Source organism: Salvia splendens, chromosome 10 (assembly GCF_004379255.2).
Source record: "Salvia splendens isolate huo1 chromosome 10, SspV2, whole genome shotgun sequence".
In the NCBI taxonomy this organism is placed as follows: domain Eukaryota; kingdom Viridiplantae; phylum Streptophyta; class Magnoliopsida; order Lamiales; family Lamiaceae; genus Salvia; species Salvia splendens.
In genome coordinates this window covers 28,725,986-28,747,371 of record NC_056041.1, presented here as the reverse complement: position 1 = coordinate 28,747,371, position 21,386 = coordinate 28,725,986, and the positions used below count along the sequence as shown (strand labels likewise).

Below are 21,386 nucleotides of genomic sequence, written 5' to 3'. Positions count from 1 at the left end.
CCTTAACGTTTGAATTCCACACAATCAAGAAACCGAAGCCGTGGTCGTCGAGCGCCCAAGAGGTTTGGGTCGTCGAAGACGTCCGGCAGAGGGGGTGCTGGGCGCGAGAGAGGTTCTCGTCGGCAGCGATAGATAATTAGAGTTCCGTGATTCAAGCCAAGTTGGGCGAAATACTGATTTCATTAATTGGTTGAATAAAATGATAACAACCTATTCATATTTATAATACTAGAATACTAGCTTATGGAACAAGAAAACAATATATAAAAAGATACTATAAATCAAAAGATAACTAAATAAAAGATATAGAAGATATGACATTAATGTCTCGTATCACCGGGTCGGTCGCGGACTCGTAGAAACGATAGTTCTCTTGCAGTTGTTTCATCAACTGCACATCCAGGTTCCTGTTCAAGACCGAGTGGGGACCAGTGCGCACAGAGTGCGATCCAGAAGCGGGCTGCGAGATGCGCTATCCAGACGCGGCCGACGAGAAGCGGGAGGAACCTGCAGCCACTCTAGCGTTTCAGATAGTGTCCTGTTGCCTCGGAGGGTGTGGACGCCTAGTGTGTGTAGCGGAGGGCTCTTCCGTTTGGGCGTCGTTGAGGTCGATTGATCGTGAGCCATTGCTGCTGCTGTAGTTCCCGGCTCTGTTGTGTCTAGTTCGCTTCGCCCCAGGAGCATCCCGCTCCTCCGCACAGATGGCCTTGAATTTCGGGCAATTCTCGAGAACGAGATACTCCTCCTAGCAGGTGAACTTAGGAAATCCATCAGTGTTGAATTTGGACATAGACAGATCCTTCACGTCGGCTTCGCTGCGTCCACTCTCAGCAGTGAGCAGGTTGTTCTGGTATATGCCCATGAACCTCTTGGTGGCTCTCAGAATCCTCCCAAGCTCTTTGCGAATCTGTTCCGCGTCACGCGGTTTGGCGCCTCTCGGCTTGAACTCATTGTAGACCAACAGAACTCGCTTCCAAAAGCTTATCTCGGTCTGATCGGTCCCAACTATGGGGTCCGATGTGACGGCATCCCAGGCCCTAGCCACAGCAATGGACCCCTGTTGCCTCGCTGCCGCCTCCTACCCCCACCGTCGCCGCCGCTTCCACCTGCCCCGCCGTTCCCGCCGACTCTCGTCGGAACCGGCGTATCCACGCATGCTGGCGAAGTATCCGGTAAGCTCGGGCTCAGCAAACCCATCATCTGCTCCAGTGTGAATCTATCTGCATCAGACAGAGGAGATTGACTGGGTTGGAAAGAGTGAGAAGGGGTATCCGGTCGTGGATGGTTGACCGTGTCCATGTTGGGTCTGTAATCTCCGAACGCCGATCAACCCAAATTCCTCTGAAAAGAGGACTGACCCCAATATTGGGTCTGTTGCCACGGCGAGGATGTCGGCGACCACGACTGGAATGGAGGAGTGGGACTCGATCTCCACGGCTGAGATGGATGGGGAGTTGGACTCGATCTCCACTGCTGGGAAGGAGGATAGTTGCCATATCCTGATTCTTCGGTGCCGGGTGAATCTTCGTCTCCACCGTGTATTTTTAGAGATAGAAAAATTAGAGAGTGAAAAGTGGATAGAGAGTGCAATGGGTGTGAAGATGTGTGTGGAGTGAAAATGAAGATGGGAGGGGTATTTATAATAAAAATTATTAAATTTTCAAAATTAATAATAATAAAAAACCCTGCTAAGCCGCGCCAGAATGGCCGTGCAATAATTAGCCGCGGGCACCGCGCCACCACAGCCGCGTCCTTGCTGAGTAGTCGGCGAAGGCCCTTCCGCCCCCTCCCATCTGTCCATGCTGCGCCGCCCGTGTCCTCCACTATGGATCGCCGCGGCTTAGGCGACTCCAGGGCGGCAGGCGCGCCGCCCCCTTTTGTGGATACCCTTATTACATGGATATGTATTAAACTAATAATGCATTTTAATTATTACTGACTCAAACAAACAAAAAAATATAAATACTACAAACAAATACAAATAGAGGTTCAGGTTCATACTTTCTTATAGGGTATCTTGTCTCCTTGAAATCAAGATCACACTAATGGTGGAACATGTATAAATCATAAATCCATTAAACTGAACAAGAATTCTAATAATAATACAAAAGAGAGAACGCCTAATTTAATTATTTAATATCCTCAATTATATCTGTAAAGTGACTGTGGTCCTATGTTGTGCTTCTAACCTCCACAAACATGAAAAGGAAGTTCATTCCAAACCATCAATTAAACAATAATTAATCTTCTTAATTACCGTGGAATATCACTTACAATGAACCCTCAAACAACAGCTCCCTGATTATATTTGAGAATCAGCTAATTCCTCAATCCAATTTTGACTTCATCATCAGATTGACTCTTTCATTGATTGATTTTAAATTTTAATACTATAAAGCAAAAGGATATTTGATTTGTTCTTTGAAGAGGTGAAGTTAGAATTCAACTTATTCATTTTCCGCCATTGTATCCCTTTTGAAAAACACACACAGAGAGGTAAGCCAATTGAATAAGTGAAAGGGAAAGTAGACAGAAACAGAAAGGTTACAACTTTCCCTTTTTCTGCTTGTGGGCTCTCTTTTTCTCAATGTGATTTGATGCCTTTGTGTACAGAGAGACAGACTCTTGAATCACTAGTTGCTGGGAAAAAAAATACTAGGAAAGAGAGTGAGTGCAAAGCAAAGAAAAGAAAAGATTCAAGATTTAGCTGGATTGATACTGTTGTTCAAGTTAGTATTGATTAACCACTTCATAATTGATGGGGTACGTACTAAACAAGCCAGCACAAAGCCCAAGAAAGAGTATCAGTTCGGCATGACCAAAGAGTTCGGCCTCAGCCTACAGCTCAGTAAAAACCAACCAATCAAGCTCTGCCCTCAGGTCGGCATCAAGCTCTACTCTCAGATCGGCAAAAGCTGCTCGGCAATAGTTCAGCAGTTCGGTCTCAGCATCGGCAAAAGCTGCTCGGCAATACCGGACTGGGAGACACGATCTATCTAGTGGTGGACCCATGCAGGCTCTCATGACCTCCACGACATCCACGACATAATTACTGATGATGTAAGCCACCGCCCAATTAGTGGCCATGCAGGATCTCATGACCTCCGTGACCTCCACGACTTAGGGTGGTGATGCAAGCCACGATCTCAGTTCTATATATAAACGGAACTTAGATCCGATAGAGGAGACACCAACTCTAAGAGAGAGAATATCATATAGCAAGCTTGTATTTGTAAGCTGTAGAAAACAGATCAAGCAATACAACTCTGCCCTCTTTTCTTCCCGTGGACGTAGATTTACCTCAGTAAATCGAACCACGTAAATCTCTGTGTCGTAATTTATTTTTACGAGCATTTATCATCATCAAAAATTCGCGGATTCATCACTGGCGCCGTCTGTGGGAAACAGAGAACCAAATCTGTGATAAAGCGAATTTTTGACCCTTTTTCCACTACAAAAATAAAAAAAAAATGCATGCCAGACCGCACAACTCCCGTGCCTCCATCCGTGATGACCATGAGGAAACTAACCCAGCAGCCCATAGGCCTGGAAAGCAGCCTCGTGAGAAGTCTGTATCCAGTTCTCACGGTGAAGGAACAAGCCGCTCAAAAGGTCCACACACCGAGTCTTCCCAGCAGCCTGATTTGAATGAGGCTGTCAAGCTGTTCTTGGCTGAGAAGCAGGAGGAGTTCTTAACCTTCCTGCAGAAGAGCCAACAGCCGGAGAAGACAACGACGGATTCTCCCTCCTCGTCTAAGCATGAAAGTCACTACCGCAGTAGTGACGTGTCTTCCAGGAGAGAGAATCCTCAACCCCGACATGTTCCTGTTTCTCCTCGGCACCGGAATCACAGGAGAACTCCTTCTCCTCCGTACCGAAGAGATGTCGGGTTCGCCATGTACGGAGCGTTAAAGACTCCGTTCTCGGACGATATCATCCGAACTCCTTTGCCGCGGAACTACCGAACTCCGTCGATAACCTATGACGGACTCGTGGATCCTCATGACTTCTTGGGACGCTATCAGTATAATATGGCGAACCAGGGTCTCAATGAGGTCCACATGTGCAAGCTGTTCCCCGAGCTGCTCATCGGGAACGCCAGAAGGTGGTTCGACAGCCTTCCTCAAGGCAGCATTAGATCCTACCGAGATCTAATGGATGCTTTCCACAGGAGGTTCTTTCAGAAAGCGGAAGCCCGAATTACTTCGGCTCAGCTGCTTTCTATACGTCAAGGTCGCGACGAAAAGATCAGCGACTTCCTGACGAGATTCCACAAGGAATGCCTACAAGTAAATGATCTTAACGATCTACTTGTCATTTCGGCATTCCAAAATGGAATCCTGCCCGGAGCTCTCTACAGAAAGCTCGTGGAGTGCGGCCCGCAAACAGCTCAAGAAATGTGGGACATTGCGGACCAGTTTTCCCGTGCGGATGAGGCAGACCGTCGAAAACGGTCTTTAGACAGCTCATCCCAAGAAGAGAAAAAGAAGCCCGATCAAAGCGGCCAGGTGCTTCCTCGCCGAACTCCTTTTGAAAGAATTCAAAGGGCACCGGTGCAAGGCAGATTGGGGCCACGGCTCAATCCTGGGAAGCCGCCCGCTCAGTGCGTACCATTAAACAAGTCAAGAACGGAAATTTTCGAACTACATTCCGATATGTTCGAAAAACCAAAGCGGATGACGAAATCAGCCGCGCGGCGACCTCAGGATCAATATTGCTCCTTCCATCAAGCCCACGGTCATGATACTGAGGAGTGCCGAAATTTGGCTGCAGGTATTGATGTTCTTGTGAAAACAGGAACGTTAAAAAAATACCAAAGCAAGCAGCCGAAAAAGAACAAAAAGCAGAGAGGTGCGAACTGCAATCCTCAGGATCCGAAAAGGCATGAAGATCCCGAAGACGACGACGAGCCGCAATATGATGGAGTAATCCAGACTATTGATGCTCTCCCTGCCGGGAAAACTAAGTCGTCCCTAAAAGCAGAACGCAGAGGTTCCAATCAAGAGGAGCCGACACATAAAAGGCTGAAGAAAGACGAAGTGATTACATTTTCAGATGCCGATCCCGTCCCAGCCATCTCTCCTCACCAAGACGCTATTGTCATTCAAGCCGGAGTGGCAAACAAACTGATCCACAGAGTATTTGTGGATACAGGAGCGTCAGTCAGCGTTCTTTTTAAAGAATGTTTTGATAAAATGGAAGTGGATCCAGCTCGGCTCAGTCCGGCTCCACTTCCTCTGAAAAGTTTCGCCCAGGAAGACACCCGCCCTGAAGGTATTATCAGCCTTCCGATCACGGTGGGAAAAGCGCCTACAAGCTCCAATACGATGATCGAGTTCTTTGTGGTAAAAGCTCGGTCCCCGTACAACATCATCCTGGGGAGAGACTGGCTCAACACAGTTCGGCCGTTTGCTCTACTTATCACCTCACCATCAAGATCCCCACTAAAGGTGGGATAGCGGTCATCCGAGGTGATCAAAAGAGAGCAAAAGAATGTCTGCAGATTGCGCTTAAAAGTGCCGAGCAACCAGTTCGGCACCATCAAGCATAGCAATCACAGCAACCGGAGTCAGAGGCAAGCGAGATGACCGAAGTCACTTCAGAGCCGAACTCAATGACCGTTCAGTTATACGAAGATGATCCATCCAGAGTGGTCAAGATCGGCTTCGCAGGAACGCCTCTACTCCGGGAAAAAACCATCCAGCTCCTCAAGGAGTATAAAGACGTCTTTGCATGGTCTCCGTTGGACATGACCGGAGTGCCCCCCGAGGTAATCACTCATCGGTTAAATATTGATCCTTCGGTCCGGCCGATAAAACAGAAGCAAAGACTCTTTGCGGCAGAAAGAAGCCAAGTCATCCATGACGAAGTCCGCCAATTACTAAAAGCGGATGTACTATTCGAGGTAAAATATCCTTCCTGGGTGGCCAATCCTGTAATGATCAAGAAAAAAGGAGGAGGATGGCGGATGTGCATAGATTTTACCGATCTAAACAAGCACTGTCCTAAAGATTGCTATCCCCTTCCGAATATAGATAAAAAAGTAGAAGCTTTGATCGGCTTCGAAATTTTCTGTTTTCTTGATTTATACAAAGGATATCACCAAGTGTTGATGGATGAGAGTGACGCTCCGAAAACAGCTTTCATTACCGATGTCGGCATTTTCGCTTATAAAAAGATGCCATTCGGTTTAAAGAATGCCGGAGCCACTTATCAAAGGATGGTAGACAAGCTTTTTCGGCACCTAATCGGAAAGCAGGTTGAAGTGTATGTCGACGACATAGTTGTCAAAAGCAAAAGCACTTCGGAGTACGAAGACAACCTCAAGTCCACTCTCAACGTGCTCAAGAAAGCCAACCTCAAACTTAATCCCCAAAAGTGTACCTTTTTGGTAGATTCGGGAAAGTTTCTGGGTTGTTGGGTTTCAAAGGACGGACTCAAGGCAAACCCCTCCAAAGTTCAAGTCGTTCAGAACATGACAATGCCGAAGTCCATACATGACGTGCAAAGGCTAACTGGATGTCTAGCCGCACTGAATCGATTCCTTTCCCAAGCAGCCGAAAAGCAACTGCCGTTCTTCAAGGTGTTGAAAAAGGCACCAAAGTTCGAGTGGGGAGCCGAGCAGAAAAAGGCCTTTGACGAGCTCAAAAGTTATCTAGCCGAGCTTCCTATTCTCTCTGCTCCAACCGGAGCCGAAGTAATATTCTTATACTTAGCGGCATCAGATCAAACCATCAGTGCGGTGCTTGTACGAGAAGAAGGCCTAAAGCAGTTTCCCATCTACTTTACAAGCCGAGCATTAAGAGGTCCAGAAACAAGGTATCAACCTCTGGAAAAAATTGCTCTGGCATTAGTAAATGCAGCAAGGAGACTGCGGCCATATTTCTATGCTCACAAGGTATGCGTCTTAACCGATCTGCCTCTTCGGCAAGTTTTGACCAAGCCAGAAGCATCAGGCAGAATCGCCAAATGGGCCATAGAGCTGGGAGAACACTCAATCGAGTACCTACCTCGGAAAGCCATCAAGGGACAAGCCTTGGCAGATTTTCTTACAGAGGCCAAGTTCGATCAAGCAATCCCTGTCATTGCCGAACAGAAAAAGTCTGCCAATGCCGAACTAGCACAGCCCTTGGAATCCGAAGTAGAGCCGCCGGACTGCTGGAGCGGATTCGTAGATGGAGCTTCAAACAAGATGGGAAGTGGAGCTGGTATTTTACTTGTCGCTCCCGACGGACACGAGGTAACCTACTCACTTCGTTTCCTATTCCCCACTACTAATAATGAAGCCGAGTACGAAGCCCTTCTTGCCGGACTCCAGTTAGCGCAAAGTCTGCTCGCCAAATCTCTCAAAGTCCATTGTGATTCACAAGTCATAGTAAATCACATGTTGGGTACAAGTGAAGCTCGTGACGAGAGAATGAAGAAGTATTTGGACAAAGCGCAAAGCATCAGCCGAAGTTTCTCCTATTTTCGGATAATCCGCGTTCCTAGAGCGGAAAATAGCCGAGCAGATACCTTAAGCAAGTTGGCCTCAGATCCGAGCTCAAAGGCGGAAGAATTAATGCATCGAAGCATTGATGAAGCCGAGGTACATTCGGTATCCAGCTCGCCGAACTGGATGACGCCGATCTTGCAGTATCTGGATCAAGGACAATTGCCCGAGGATAGGAGAGAAGCTCGGAAGATCACGTGCCGAGCACTTCGGTACGAACTTCATGAAGGAGTCCTCTTTAGAAAGTCTTACCTCCAGCCATTATCGCGGTGCGTAGGACCAGGAGAGACGGACTACATCCTCAGAGAAGTTCATGAAGGATCGTGCGGTAGCCACATCGGAGCCAGAGCTTTAGCTAAAAAAGTTCTGAGATGGGGATATTATTGGCCAACCTTGGTACAAGAAGCAGTGCAGCTCGTCAAGACCTGCCCGAAGTGCCAAATCCATGCAAATATCCCAAAGATGCCGCAGACCGATCTATCCACTATGCAGAGCCCTTGGCCTTTCATGCAATGGGGCATAGACATAGTGGGACCACTTCCTCAAGCTCCTCGGCAAATGAAATTCCTAATCGTTGCCGTGGACTACTTTACGAAGTGGGTGGAAGCTGAACCATTAGCTACGATAACGAGCTCGAAGGCATTGGATTTCGTCTGGAAGAACATAGTGTGCCGATTTGGCATACCCCACATCCTCATCTCGGATAACGGGACTCAGTTCACCGACAAGACGTTCAAGAATTGGTGCCAAGAGCTGAATATTCAACAGCGGTTCACTTCGGTCTCTCATCCACAAGCAAACGGACAAACGGAGGTAACAAATCGTATCCTGGTGAAAGGGTTAAAAGCTCGGTTAGAACAAGCCAAAGGACAATGGGTAGAAAATCTCCCTCAAGTCCTATGGTCCTACCGAACTACACCCACAACCTCCAGCGGTGAAACTCCGTACAGTCTGGTGTACGGCACTGAAGCCGTGATTCCGGTTGAGATCGGCGTACCCAGTCCACGAACTCTACATTTCTCCTCAGAAATGAATGATGACGGACTGCGAGCCGAGTTAGATCTGGCCGAAGAAAGAAGAGAATTGGCGTGCATAAAAGCAGCCAAGTATAAGGAGCAAGTAGCCCGGTATTACAACCAACGGGTGAAGAAGCTGCAATTTCAAGTGGGAGATCTCGTCTTGAGAAACAACGAAGTAAGCCGAGCAGAAAAGCTGGGCAAGCTCGAACCCACATGGGAAGGTCCGTATCGGGTGTCAGAAGTCCTCGGCAAAGGGTCTTACAGATTGGCTCACATGTCAGGAGAACAGGTACCCCGAACATGGCACATTTCCAACCTCAAGAAGTTCCATTTGTAAGAGACAGTCCGGTCGGTCAGTCAGTCTTATGTGCTTTCCTTGTTTTCTATTTTGCTCTCTTTGCCTATGTGCGTTTTTGTTTGTCTTACGTGCGTTGTGTCTGTCTATGTGAGTGTCGTCTCTTACAAATGTAACTGAGGTATCTTGTTCTTCGAAGGCTGATCCCCTTCTTAGAACGTGTACAAGCCAACGATTGTGAGTCAAAGCTTCTAAAGAGGATACAAGACCACAATTCAGCTTAAACAAGCAGTTCGTCTGAAACGAGCTGCAATAAGCCAACGATTGTGAAGTCCAAGCTTCTAAAGAGGATACAAGACCACAATTCGGCTTAAAAATCAAGCACTTCGTCTGAAACGAACTGCAACGAAAGTCCGATTCTCGCGATAAAACTTGCCTGAATTAGGACAAGGGAAAGTCCGATCCACGCGATAAAACTCGCCGAATTAGGACAAGGGAAAGTCCGATCCCCAAATTAGGACAACGGAAAGTCCGATCCGAGCGATAAAACTCGCCAAATTAGGACACAAGCTTAGTCCGGTCAAAGATGTTTATTTCATCAGACCAAAGACGAGTCCGGTCAAAGATGTTTATTTCATCAGGCCAAAGACGAGTCCGGTCAAAGATGTTTATTTCATCAAGACCAAGGACCAAGTCTGGTCAAAGAAGAGTTCACTTCATAAGACCGAGGACAAACATCAACTTACCCCGTACCATTATCCAGGATGCCGAAGTGATTCACTTCGCTTTTCGGGGGGGGGTAGTGATGGGGTACGTACTAAACAAGCCAGCACAAAGCCCAAGAAAGAGTATCAGTTCGGCATGACCAAAGAGTTCGGCCTCAGCCTACAGCTCAGTAAAAACCAACCAATCAAGCTCTGCCCTCAGGTCGGCATCAAGCTCTACTCTCAGATCGGCAAAAGCTGCTCGGCAATAGTTCAGCAGTTCGGTCTCAGCATCGGCAAAAGCTGCTCGGCAATACCGGACTGGGAGACACGATCTATCTAGTGGTGGACCCATGCAGGCTCTCATGACCTCCACGACATCCACGACATAATTACTGATGATGTAAGCCACCGCCCAATTAGTGGCCATGCAGGATCTCATGACCTCCGTGACCTCCACGACTTAGGGTGGTGATGCAAGCCACGATCTCAGTTCTATATATAAACGGAACTTAGATCCGATAGAGGAGACACCAACTCTAAGAGAGAGAATATCATATAGCAAGCTTGTATTTGTAAGCTGTAGAAAACAGATCAAGCAATACAACTCTGCCCTCTTTTCTTCCCGTGGACGTAGATTTACCTCAGTAAATCGAACCACGTAAATCTCTGTGTCGTAATTTATTTTTACGAGCATTTATCATCATCAAAAATTCGCGGATTCATCAATAATCGTCCTCGTTTTGGATTTCCAGGTACTGTCTGATTCTTCTCATTCTATAGTTTTTCAATTTGTGGTGATTTGATCCGACTGTTATCGGGATTTTTGGCAGATTCAGTTGGATATACACTTTCCTTTTCCTGTTTTTGAGTGAAGGTAGAAGAAAAATGGGTGTTGAATTGTTGGAGATTGGAGTTAATGTGAGGAAAGGTGCCATCTTTACAATCAGATCGTGTTTTAGAACTGTTTGCAGTCATCCATTTCTTGTGGGCATGCTGTGTTTCTTGATATTTCTGTACAGATCATCTCCTTTTACTTTTCACTTATTGCTGTCTGCATCTCCTATCCTTGTATGCACTGCTGTTTTGCTTGGAACCCTTTTAAGTTTTGGGCAACCAAATATACCTGAAATCGAAGTCGATGAGAAGCCTGCTGAGGCTTTGTGGATTAAGAGTGGTGCTTTGGGTGATGCTACTGTTGTTGAGGAAAATGGGAGCCATTTTGTTGGTGAGTTTAATAGGTGGGGTGAAGCAGGAAAGTCGACTGAAGTTCGTAGAGAGGAGGATTCGGATGATACTGCCCCGTTGATTGAGGCAAGTGATGTTGAGGAGAGGGGAGGCAAGAGAGAGTTGGGTGAGTTGAGGTACAAGAAGAAAGATGAGTGGATTGAAGAGAGGCTTTACAATGGGGATGCAACGGTAAATGGTGAAGTTGTTGGATCAGATGAAGAGAACTCAGAAGCGGATTCTTTTGATTCCGAGAAGGTGAATGTGGACTCTGTGGATTCGCCTCCCCTCTCACCTTGGGCACGAGTCAAGGAGCCGGAGGAGAAAGAAGAGGACAAGGAGCAAGATGAAGACGAGGAGGATGGGTCAGATTCTGAGTCTGATTGTGCTGAGAGTTCCTCTCCGGATGCATCAATGGCTGACATAATGCCAATGCTTGATGAGCTCCATCCATTGCTGGACGAGGAGGGCGGCCCTCAAAATGCTCGTTTCTCCTGCAGTAACTCAGATATAGCATCGGATAAGTCGCTAAAATCAAGTCATCAGTCGGATGATGAGTCTGAAGATCATGAGCGCCTGGAAGCTGCTGATGATGAAAATGAAGACGGAGATGATGACGAAGAAGACGACCATGGAGACAAGGACGAGGAAACAAAATCCACCATTACATGGACCGAGCAGGACCAGAAGAATCTTATGGACGTCGGATGCTCCGAGATTGAGAGAAACCAACGTTTGGAGAATCTGATTTTGAGGAGGAGAGCAAGGAAAAGCACAAGCTCGAGCTTCTTTGCAGAGAGGAACTTGATAGACTTGGAGTGTACTGCTCTCCCTTTCAACATTGCTCCCATTTTGACAAGACGACAAAATCCGTTCGATCTCCCTCAGGATTCTTGTGATGATTCAGGACTGCCTCCCATTCCTGGTTCAGCTCCTTCTGTTTTGTTACAGAGAAGTAACCCTTTCGATATTCCTTATGACTCAAGCGAGGAGAAGCCTGACCTTAACGGAGATGTGTTTCAAGAGGAGTTCACATCCCAACTCAGAGAGCCATTTTTCCGGAGACACGAGAGCTTTAGTGTCAGACCTTCATTGTTCGCACCTAAGAGGCAAGACATCAAGATGAGGCCTTACTTTGTTCCAGAGAGAACCATCTCAGAAGAATCGAGCAGTTATCTGTTTCAGAGACAGTCGAGTGGACTAAGTGACTCGAAGGCGAGCTCCATTCCTGAAACTGAATCAATTACTTCAGTTGAGGATATGGAGGACAAGAAGCTACCTGAAACAGACTGTCTGCCAGAAAGAGAGGTTGTTGAACAATCAAGAGACATCGTTGAGGAGGGTCCTCCTTGCAGTCCAAAGCTGATTACCCTACAGGAGGTAGACTCCGAAGAAATTGTCTTCAAAATGGAGAGTGTTTCCGAGCATATTGGACATGGAAGTCAATCTTCGGAAGATGATTGTCTAGAGTTTGACCACATCGAGAAGAGAGATGATCAAGTCGGCGAATCTCATTTGGTGGATGTTACAGAATGCTTCGAGCTAGGAAGGGCATCCCAATACGCGGAAGGTCAGGGTTTTGGACATGGTTCGACCTTGGAAGCTGTTGAGTCAAGATACAGTAGACATTCGAGCTCCTCGTCACTTTCAGAAGTGAATGAGAGGGTCTTCATTGATAAAGAAAGTGAAGGGCTATCAATGGTGGAGGGAAACAGAGATGTCGAAGAACCAAGCGTGTCGAACCGAACTTCTGTATTAAGTAATGATCCGAATATCACAAGTTCATTGGCTATCGAGCTAACACAACGGGTGCCTGTATATGATTCTAGCCTCCAAGGACTCCGTGAGAGTTTAATATGCTCCTCTGTTTGTGATGTGCTTCCGGCAGGGGTTGAATCGGAAGGGAGTCATTGGGAAATTGAGACAAACACTGAGATGTTACCTGATTCTTCAGTGTCTCAATCAGCAGCAGCTGATTCCAGGGCAGTTGATTTCTTTGATATAAAAGATCATGACAATGTGAACACTGATTTAAGTCTAAATTCTGCATCTACTTCCTCTGCTTCTGATGCAATGGACAAACATATATTGGATGAAGTCTCTGTCTCCTTTGATGATAAAAATATTGATGGCATAGTTGAAGTCAGTGAGACACAGCTTGAAGGTCTACCACGAACAGAAAGTTCAAATTCTGTCGATTCCGATACTGATAATCAACATGGAACTGATGAAAAGTTAGTCTCTACGCTCTCATCTGAAGGAAACACGTCTCTGTTTTACGAGAGTGTAATACAAGAGCTAGATTACAACTCTGTCAATGTAGTGCAAGTAAGTTATACTGTTTTTCTTCTTTCTCTTATTTCTTATTCGTGTAGTTTTCTGTTTGAGCTGAGATACGGAGAGTTATGAAACGTATATGTTGTCTAAGGTGACGACGAAGTAGTCCCTCTAAATTGGTTGGGCTTCATATTCTGTTTTTTCAGTTTTGCAATATCAACATGACTAAGCTCAGATCTAGAAATTAACAAACAATGTCTTGGGTAACAAAATGCAGGCATCGAACACCCAAGTTGAGACATCTTCGGATTATCAAAGTACACATGATGACTTGAACATGCCCGAGGTCCAAGAGCTTGATCACTACGTCAACTCTCCATCAAATCCTAAATTTGTTTCTATTCTGCAAAGTGCTATGGAGACAAATAGTTATCGATTTCATTTGCAGACAGTGGTGGAAGAAGTTGATGAGATTAAGGAAATTGATGAAGGGCTTTTGTGTGAGTTAGATAACGTTGGGGATTTTAGTATCGGACAGTTGGGATCTGGCACGAGTGAGTTTGAAAAGCGTGTAGAATCTGTTGGAGAAGGAAATTTGTCTTCAACGCACTATGAGGTGAACAGAACGGAACATGTTCCACTTCCAGGGGAATTGAGGGAGCATATTGATTTGTATGAACAGGATGGAGAATTTACTTCAGAGATACAAGCAAGAAGAGCTGAAAATATCGAGGTCTCGAAGGTTGATGAAAATGACCCTGATTCTCCTCATCAGGAAATATCCGACGATGACACACCGTGCAGAGAAAATGAATTCCTGCCCGCTAATTCGTCTGTGAATGACAGTCACGAAGATGCTGTTTCCGGGATACAAGAAATAAAAGTGCAGTCTGTAGAAAATGTCAGTGTTGTTGCCACCAAGCCGGAAATTGCTGAGGTGCCCTGTCAAGGTGAACTTGATACAGATTCCACTTCTGGGATGCCTGAAATTGAAGCTAGTTCAGTCGAAAATATTGATCTAACCTTGAAGCAAACCAGTTCAAAAAATCGTGTTGTTTTGGATCCACCCCGAGATGAGATTCAGAATCATGAAGATAGTGTTTCTGCAATACCTGTGTCTGAAGCGCTATCTGTAGATGATGTTGATGCTGCTCCTAAGCGAGCTGAATCCATGTCTATGGAAACCAAGATCATGGTTGAAGCTGTTGAAGTATCCAGCTATGAGATGACGGAAGCCAAAGCTAGTACAGTCGAAGATATTGAACTGGCATTTAAGCAACTGATTTCTGAGGAGCCTCGAGTCTTGGAGTCTGTTGATGCAGATACCCCTTCTCTGATTTCTGAACTTGAAGCCTCTAAAATAAAAGATGATTATATTGAGTCCTTGAAAATCAGTTCAACGGAGATCGAGAAGCAAGTTCTTGAAGCTGAACTTCACGACTGTGAAGATAGACCTGAGCAGGAAGTCTTTTTGGCAGAAGACGTTCCCAAGCATACTGAGTTGGCTTCTGTGGAAACTGAAGTCGTCGTGGAAAGTGTTGACACATCCAGTCAAGATCGAATCCATACAGAGGACGCTTGTGTATTCACTGAAATCGAAGCTAATACAGTTGAAGAGATGGATCTGGCATTTGAACAGATCATGTCCAAGGCGATTGAGATAGCGGTTGATGTGAAGCCAGTAGATTCGGATTCTACTTCTGAGATGCCTGAAATTGAAGCTAGTTCAGTTGAAGCTATTCATCGCGCATTCCAGCACACAGGTTCCAGCGAGATCAAAGATCATGATATTGGGGAAACAATAACTGATAAAACAGCACCACACGGGGATGCGAGTGAGCCAGTATCCACTAATCAGGCGTCACTTATTGAAGTTGGACCATGTGATGATGCTGAAGCAAATGATAAGCAAACAGCTGATAGCAAAACGCCTGTAGTTGATCCCGCTCTGCCACTTGTGGAATCTAAAGAAATGCAAGGAGCCTCTTCCGAACTGCATGTTGCTGAAGACGTTCCTTTGGAGAGTAAGGCTCCGCCTACTCATGTTTCAGATGATGAAACGAGTGTACAGCTGGAGCTGAAGTCCGATGATGAATCAGTTGAAGTCAAGGCTGATGATAATAAGATAGGGCCCTGTGACGAGAAGTCTTCTAGCCTTAGCAGTGCCATTGAGGGTGAAAAGCCAAACCACGGAGACAACAAAGCAGTTAAAGACTCGGATTCTCCATCTTCTGGTAAAGGAAAAGGTAAGCTCTCTAGAAGCTCCAGTTCCAGTTCCAGCTCCAGCTCTAGCTCTGACTCAAGCTCGAGTGCTTCCGATAGAGAATAAGAGGCTAGATGGGGCAAAAGAAAGTATTTCAGCTGTGTGTGCAATTTTTCGTTGCTCGATACCGTGGGGTTCTTGGTTCTGCTAGCAAGATAATTTCTTCAAGAATGAGTTATTTATTTGATTTCTTGAAATTTTGAGGTTTTGTTTTTTGGCCTTTTCTTTCCCGAATTTTAGTGTTTTTTGTGAGGGCAGTTTTGAGTTGAAATGTTGTCTTGAACTATCCTATGGATGTACTGTAAATATGTGCACACCTTAATGATTTGATTATTATCAAAGGGCAGGGGTTCGTTTTGTGACAATATATGTGCTGTGTTTCAAAACTATGATGAATGTGATCAATATAGCTTATTGCAGCTACTTTTTTTTTTATCAGACTTTACACATTACTATATCTCCAAGTTAAGTAAAGTAGGAGGAAAAGGAGATTCAAATACATGATACATTATAGTTCCAATTACAGATATTCATGAATTGCCACGGTTTATTGCCGTAACCTACAGTTGAAATATAAACAAGCTTACAAGACTAGGCATCCTACCAAACAGTCCAACTTGTACATAACCAACATTAAGGACAATGATATGTTATTGCAAGCTTCCGTATCTCGCATCAGTGGATTAAGAGCAGTTTTTGTCGTAACTTGCAAGACCCTGCAGCTCCGGACCTTCGAGTCGGGGGTTGTTCTCAAAGCTGCAAACACAAAGGACAAGTCAACAAACCTTCAGAACCAGTTTGAAGGAAAACGATGAAGAAAGGGAGACCTATCATACGAACGAAAACAAAGAATATTTCAACACCATTGATCTTCTATACCTTTATTTCACTAATAATTTTCAAATCGTAGAGCTTAACGTTAATAATTTATTCATTAGCAGAAGTACTCAATATTAAAGCATTTATTCATAGCTGACTCTCTTTACATGCAATATAATGTTGGGTCTAACAGTTAGAAGCTGTGGTGCTAAAGTAAAACAAGAAGATTAGGTGTGTCGATATCATATAAGGCAGGAGAGAGGGGGGTAACACCAGATCATGATATATTCAGAAAAGTTGTTCAAATGACCTAACATAATTAAATACCAACACATAAAATAATAAAAAGAGTTGAAATTGATATTAAAACAATGCGCAATACTTATATACAACTTACTTATTTAAAGGGATGTGCTCAAATGGACCACTGGAAGGTATTGTGCCGCACAAATTGTTATTGGAGACATCCCTACAAAACCAATATATATATATATCAGTAATGCTCTCTGTTAAGAATATTAGTATTCTGTCCCACATCGGTGATGTGACATAGCCTAGCTTAGTCTCTTTTACTATATATATGTGGGCTGTGTTGAGTAATAAGATACACCAAATACACTACTACTTTCTCTACTATGTCTATTTACTTTTCCGCTTATATCTATATTTTACTGTTCTACATGGTATCAGAACGGATTCGAATCCGTCTCTAGAAAATTAGGGTTTCCAAAAAAAAAAAGAACTAAATTAGGGTTTCTGCCGCAGCCCACTCTACTGTCCCCACTCTGCTCTTCCGTCACTACTCTACTCTACCAGAAATTATGTTTTGTTCTGCTCTACTGCGCTATTATGCCCAAATTTGGGTTTCTACCACTACTATATTGCGCAACTGCTCCTATGCCTAAACTAGGGTTTCTGACGTTGCTGCATTCTGCGCTATTATGGTTCTGCTATACCTCTCTTTCCGAAATTACAGTTCTGCTATGCTCTACTCCGCTACTATGCCCAAACTAGGGTTTTTACGTTGCTGCATTCTGCGCTATTATGGTTCTGCTATACCACTCTTTCCGAAATTACAGTTCTGCTATGCTCTACTCCGCTACTATGCCCAAACTAGGGTTTTTACGTTGCTGCATTCTGCGCTATTATTTGCATGCGCTCTTGCTTGCTTTTTATCTACCTGCGCTCTTGTGCTGTTATTATTCTACCCATCTACAGTTGTCCTCCTGCTACAGTTGCTACTCTGCTACAACTGTCACTACTACGTTGCATCTACTACTTCTGCTCTACAGTTGCTACTCTGCTACAACTGTCACTGCCCCGCATCTGCTACTTCTGCTACAGTTGCAACAACTGCCCTATAGCTTCTGCTACAGTTGCAACAACTACCCTACAGCAGCTACTCTACTACAGCTGATACTACTACCCTGCATCTACTACAGTTGCAACTACTGTCCAGCTGCTACTCTGGTACAGCTGACACTAACTACCATGCATCTGCTATGACACTAACTACCATGCATCTGCTACTCTACTGCAATTGCTACTACTGCTCTGCATCTGTTACTCTGCTGCTACAACTGCCCTATAGCTGCTGCTACAACTTATGCAACAGATGCAACTACTACTGCCCTATAGTTTCGGCTACTACTATTGCTGCCGATGTCTGAGGGAAAACATTTTTGAGAACTTTGTACCAAGCTGGACACAATATAGATGTTCTCGCTTGAGGGGGAGTGTTAAGAATATTAGTATTCTGTCTCACATCGGTGATGTGACATAGCCTAGCTTAGTCTCTTGTACTATATATATGTGGGTTGTGTTGAGTAATAAGATACAATAAATACACTACTACTTTCTCTACTATGTCTATTTACTTTTCCGCTTATATCTATATTTTACTGTTCTACACTCTCAAACAATATAGCTAGAAACATACTCCAAAGAATTGAACACTAATCAAATTAGCAGTACTTACACAACTTTCAAGGTAGATATACCAGCAAGAGTCCTTGGGATTGGCCCACGTAGCTTATTATCATTAAGACGTCTGGGAGAGAAATGAAAAGGTTATATAGTAATGAAGTGTGAACTCGTTCACAGATTTATAAGGACGTTGCATCACATTGGGATGAGAAGTACAGTGATAGTTGAATAAAGGAAAAAATGTCAGCTTAAATCAAAGAAAGAGTTAAATATTCTTCACAAATCCGCACCCAGTAAATGAAGCAAGCATTAAATGAGCACCTGAAGTCTATTGGTTAAGAAGGTAAGTAAAATCAACCATCGCCATCAATCTAAAAATGAAAAATGTATATATATAACTGATAAGATACTAAGATAGTGAAGTAAGACTTACAGAAAGACGAGGGATTTCAGATTTCCCAGGGATGGAGGGATTTTCCCTGAGATATTATTGTTGTATAGATCCAAACTTATTAAGCTCTTCAAGTTACCCAGCTCTGCAGAAATTTCCCCTTGGATGTTATTTTTGTACAGCTCCCTATATGAAAATATCAGTAGTCATTAGGCTACAATAACAGAGACAGTATAGGCTTCAAAACAAATGTAAAGATATTTTCATAAACACGTTATGATGAAAGAAGGAAATACATTATAACCATAGATTATGGGCATGCATCTGAGAGCATGTGCAATAGAGTGGAAGTGGAGAGTAAATGCAGTTGCAGGAAGTTAAAAGCTAGTGGAAGAGTGGCTCCTTAACGTAGATTTTATTGATAAATATATTACGTAAATGATTGCATTCCCTTTGCAAGGATAGTACATAATCCCGGATGACTGATTTGTTTAGTTTCCTTGTTTTTGTAAAAAAAAATGATCCTTATAAGTGCAAAGCATAGTTATAGAATGCACACAATCTGTTAGCCAGTCATATCATGTCAAACAAACCAAACAAGCAGAATTGGTACTTTTTATTGAGCATTTTGTGTATTGAACGTCATTTGTAGCCTGTGGCCTTCTCTGGAAGGAGATAGTGTATATTCAAATCATTTTTCGTTACTCAACATTTAAAAAGTGTTCGTCAAACTCCTATTGCTTATTTTCTCTAATAGCATGCATAGTTATGCAGGATTTAAGGACTAAAAGAAAGAGTGTTACAAGATACTCACAGATATTGGAGATATTCAAGTTTCCCAAGCTCAGGCACAAGATGACCAGACAAATTTGAATTGCCAAGATCCCTATCCAAGTGATAACCAAGTGTAAGTTTTGGGTCAGCAATCATCAGAATGCATACGAAAGAGTTCCAAATATAATAAAAGAGAGGAAAGTGAAAACACAAGCAATAAGAGAACATATGTCACTGTCAGTCAGTTTCTGTATAATGTAACAGGAATGAAGGATTTGGCTTTAGTTCAGGCTCTAATTATCACAGTAACTCCAAAACACTAATAATTTGGCAATCCAATGTGAAATTTTGTCAATCGTTATGATTTCTCCAAATATTGGAAATATTTGAGATTATTAACTCCTAATTGTTGTGATGGCTTAATATTTTCAGTAAGAACGGACCCAATGAATAATACTATAAGTTAGAAAGACAAAACTGCATTAATAATCATGAAGATTGCCTATCTTCCAGATACAAGCTCTCTTCAACATAACACTAACCCAACCACATATCAATCAGAAGAGGTACCCAACATAGCCCCTATTCTAGAAAACATTAAATAGCTAAAAAATGTGCTTTACCTCAAGTCCTTTACACCAAAGGCTAGTAAAACATGAGAGTTTTGTTTGCCCAAAACAAGATAAACTTCATCAAGCAAAACAAAAAGGGGAAATACTAAGTAGGAAATGGCCATATTGAAACCCCTACCAATAGCATAAATAAATATATGTAAGTGGAGGAATTCACTTTCAAGCTAGCGTTCTTCAATAACAACCCCCAAAATTCAAAGTTTAGTCACTAACACGAAACTAAAGCATAAATTGCATCAACAACCAGCAGATTTCTCCATGTATTCCCCAACTATTTTACTAAATCAAGAGCCAGACAACACAGAAGACGACTAATCTACCAAATAGTAACAGAAAAGGGGCGAAAATGAAAAAAAAAGAGAACGAATTGAAGGCAGAGATAGAGACATTTAATGAAACAGATGCATACACGCGAGTGACGCGGTTGCCCTGGTTGCAGGTGATGTGGAACCAGGTGCAGGGGTTCACAAGGTTGGGATCCCAGCTCTGGAGCACGTTGTCCGGGTCGGTCAAGCTCCGGCGAAGCGCGTGGAGCGCGTCCCCCTCCGAATTTCCACGAGCTTTCGGCATGAGAAGAAGCACCACTGCTAAGGCACAAAACACCAGTAAACCTCTCGCCGCCATAGCTCTCTCTCTTTCAACTTTGGATAGTAGATTTCTAGCGGAATCGACTCCAATTTTGGGGATTCTCTCTCTGCAAAGTGATTGACTGATTGATTGACGTAAGAAGGAAATTGTTAGTGGAGAATCGGTTTTGGAAATGGTACAAAACAGGAAGAAAATTTGCCAATAAAAAATACATATCGCATTTCTTTTTTATATTTTTGCCTTATTTTAATTGAACAATTATTTTAACATTTCATTTAAAGAAATAGTTGTTTAATTAAACTAGTATACGTATGCAAACTTTAAATCTTGTGCAAACTTCAAACTATGATCTGGACAGTTAAAAAATATTAGCAGATGATAAAATGATAGCAACAAAAAATTTCAACACAATGTCAATTGTTGATGCTGTGTTGAAATTTTATTGATATTGTGTTGACATAAAAATCTTGAAATTTTACACTGTGTTGACGTTGTGTTGATACTGTGTTGAAAAGTTTGGAGTTTTACAATATATGATAAGTTTGCATTTTATCACTACTCTCATGTGCATACCTTATATAATCAATCCGGTACCATATTTTCCGTTTTGTGATATCTCACTCTAAATAATACTTCATCCGTCCGCAAAATGTTGTCCGTATTTGACTCGTCACGGGTTTTAAGATTATGAAGAAAAGCGAGTGGAAAAAGTTATTGGAATGTAGGCCCCACATTTATATATTAGTTTTATGGGGAGTTTTATATTTCTAACTCAATACTTAATTGCTAACTACAATTAAATAATAGCCCTTATAATGTGAATCTTGTGGATTCAAGAAACATATATGCCCGGATTTGTTCTTGCAAAACTACCCAATAACCCAAACAAGAAATAGGACAATAAAAAAGATGGAAAAGATTAAGAAGATGATAAGTGTTATGATTTAGATTAAAGCTCAAGAAATCGAACGTTTTTCTC

General features: G+C 43.4%; 2 protein-coding genes across 3 annotated transcripts; one reads left to right on the top strand and one right to left on the bottom strand.

Annotated features, from left to right (window-relative positions):
• Nucleotides 1–2,225: 2,225 nt before the first annotated feature.
• Nucleotides 2,226–15,642, top strand: LOC121750607 (serine-rich adhesin for platelets-like). Of its 2 annotated transcripts, XM_042145174.1 has the most exons (5): nt 2,226–2,496; nt 2,614–2,751; nt 10,239–10,265; nt 10,344–13,065; nt 13,292–15,642. In XM_042145174.1, exons 4-5 carry the CDS (start codon nt 10,399–10,401, stop codon nt 15,341–15,343), a joined length of 4,719 nt encoding a protein of 1,572 aa, XP_042001108.1. In that variant the 5' UTR covers nt 2,226–2,496; nt 2,614–2,751; nt 10,239–10,265; nt 10,344–10,398; the 3' UTR covers nt 15,344–15,642. The 2 variants fall into 2 exon arrangements, with proteins under 2 accessions (XP_042001108.1, XP_042001107.1); XM_042145173.1 differs by having other exon boundaries at nt 2,226–2,751.
• Nucleotides 15,643–15,752: 110 nt separating this feature from the next.
• LOC121750608 (leucine-rich repeat protein 1-like) lies at nt 15,753–20,590 on the bottom strand. The gene is made up of 6 exons (XM_042145175.1): nt 20,229–20,590; nt 19,228–19,299; nt 18,456–18,599; nt 18,075–18,146; nt 16,494–16,565; nt 15,753–16,033 (listed from the first exon to the last, which is right to left on the bottom strand). Exons 1-6 carry the CDS (start codon nt 20,441–20,443, stop codon nt 15,961–15,963), a joined length of 648 nt encoding a protein of 215 aa, XP_042001109.1. The 5' UTR covers nt 20,444–20,590; the 3' UTR covers nt 15,753–15,960.
• Between the last annotated feature and the right edge of the window lie 796 nt (nt 20,591–21,386).

Coding starts and splice junctions, on each gene's coding strand:
- LOC121750608 (XM_042145175.1), bottom strand. CDS start 20,443: ATGGCGGCGAGAGGTTTACTGGTGTTTTGTGCCTTAGCAGTGGTGCTT. Junction 18,600..19,227: donor CTTGAATATCTCCAATATCT/GTGAGTATCTTG, acceptor ATTTTCATATAG/GGAGCTGTACAAAAATAACA. Junction 16,566..18,074: donor ATATCTACCTTGAAAGTTGT/GTAAGTACTGCT, acceptor TTGGTTTTGTAG/GGATGTCTCCAATAACAATT.
- LOC121750607 (XM_042145174.1), top strand. CDS start 10,399: ATGGGTGTTGAATTGTTGGAGATTGGAGTTAATGTGAGGAAAGGTGCC. Junction 13,066..13,291: donor ACTCTGTCAATGTAGTGCAA/GTAAGTTATACT, acceptor AACAAAATGCAG/GCATCGAACACCCAAGTTGA.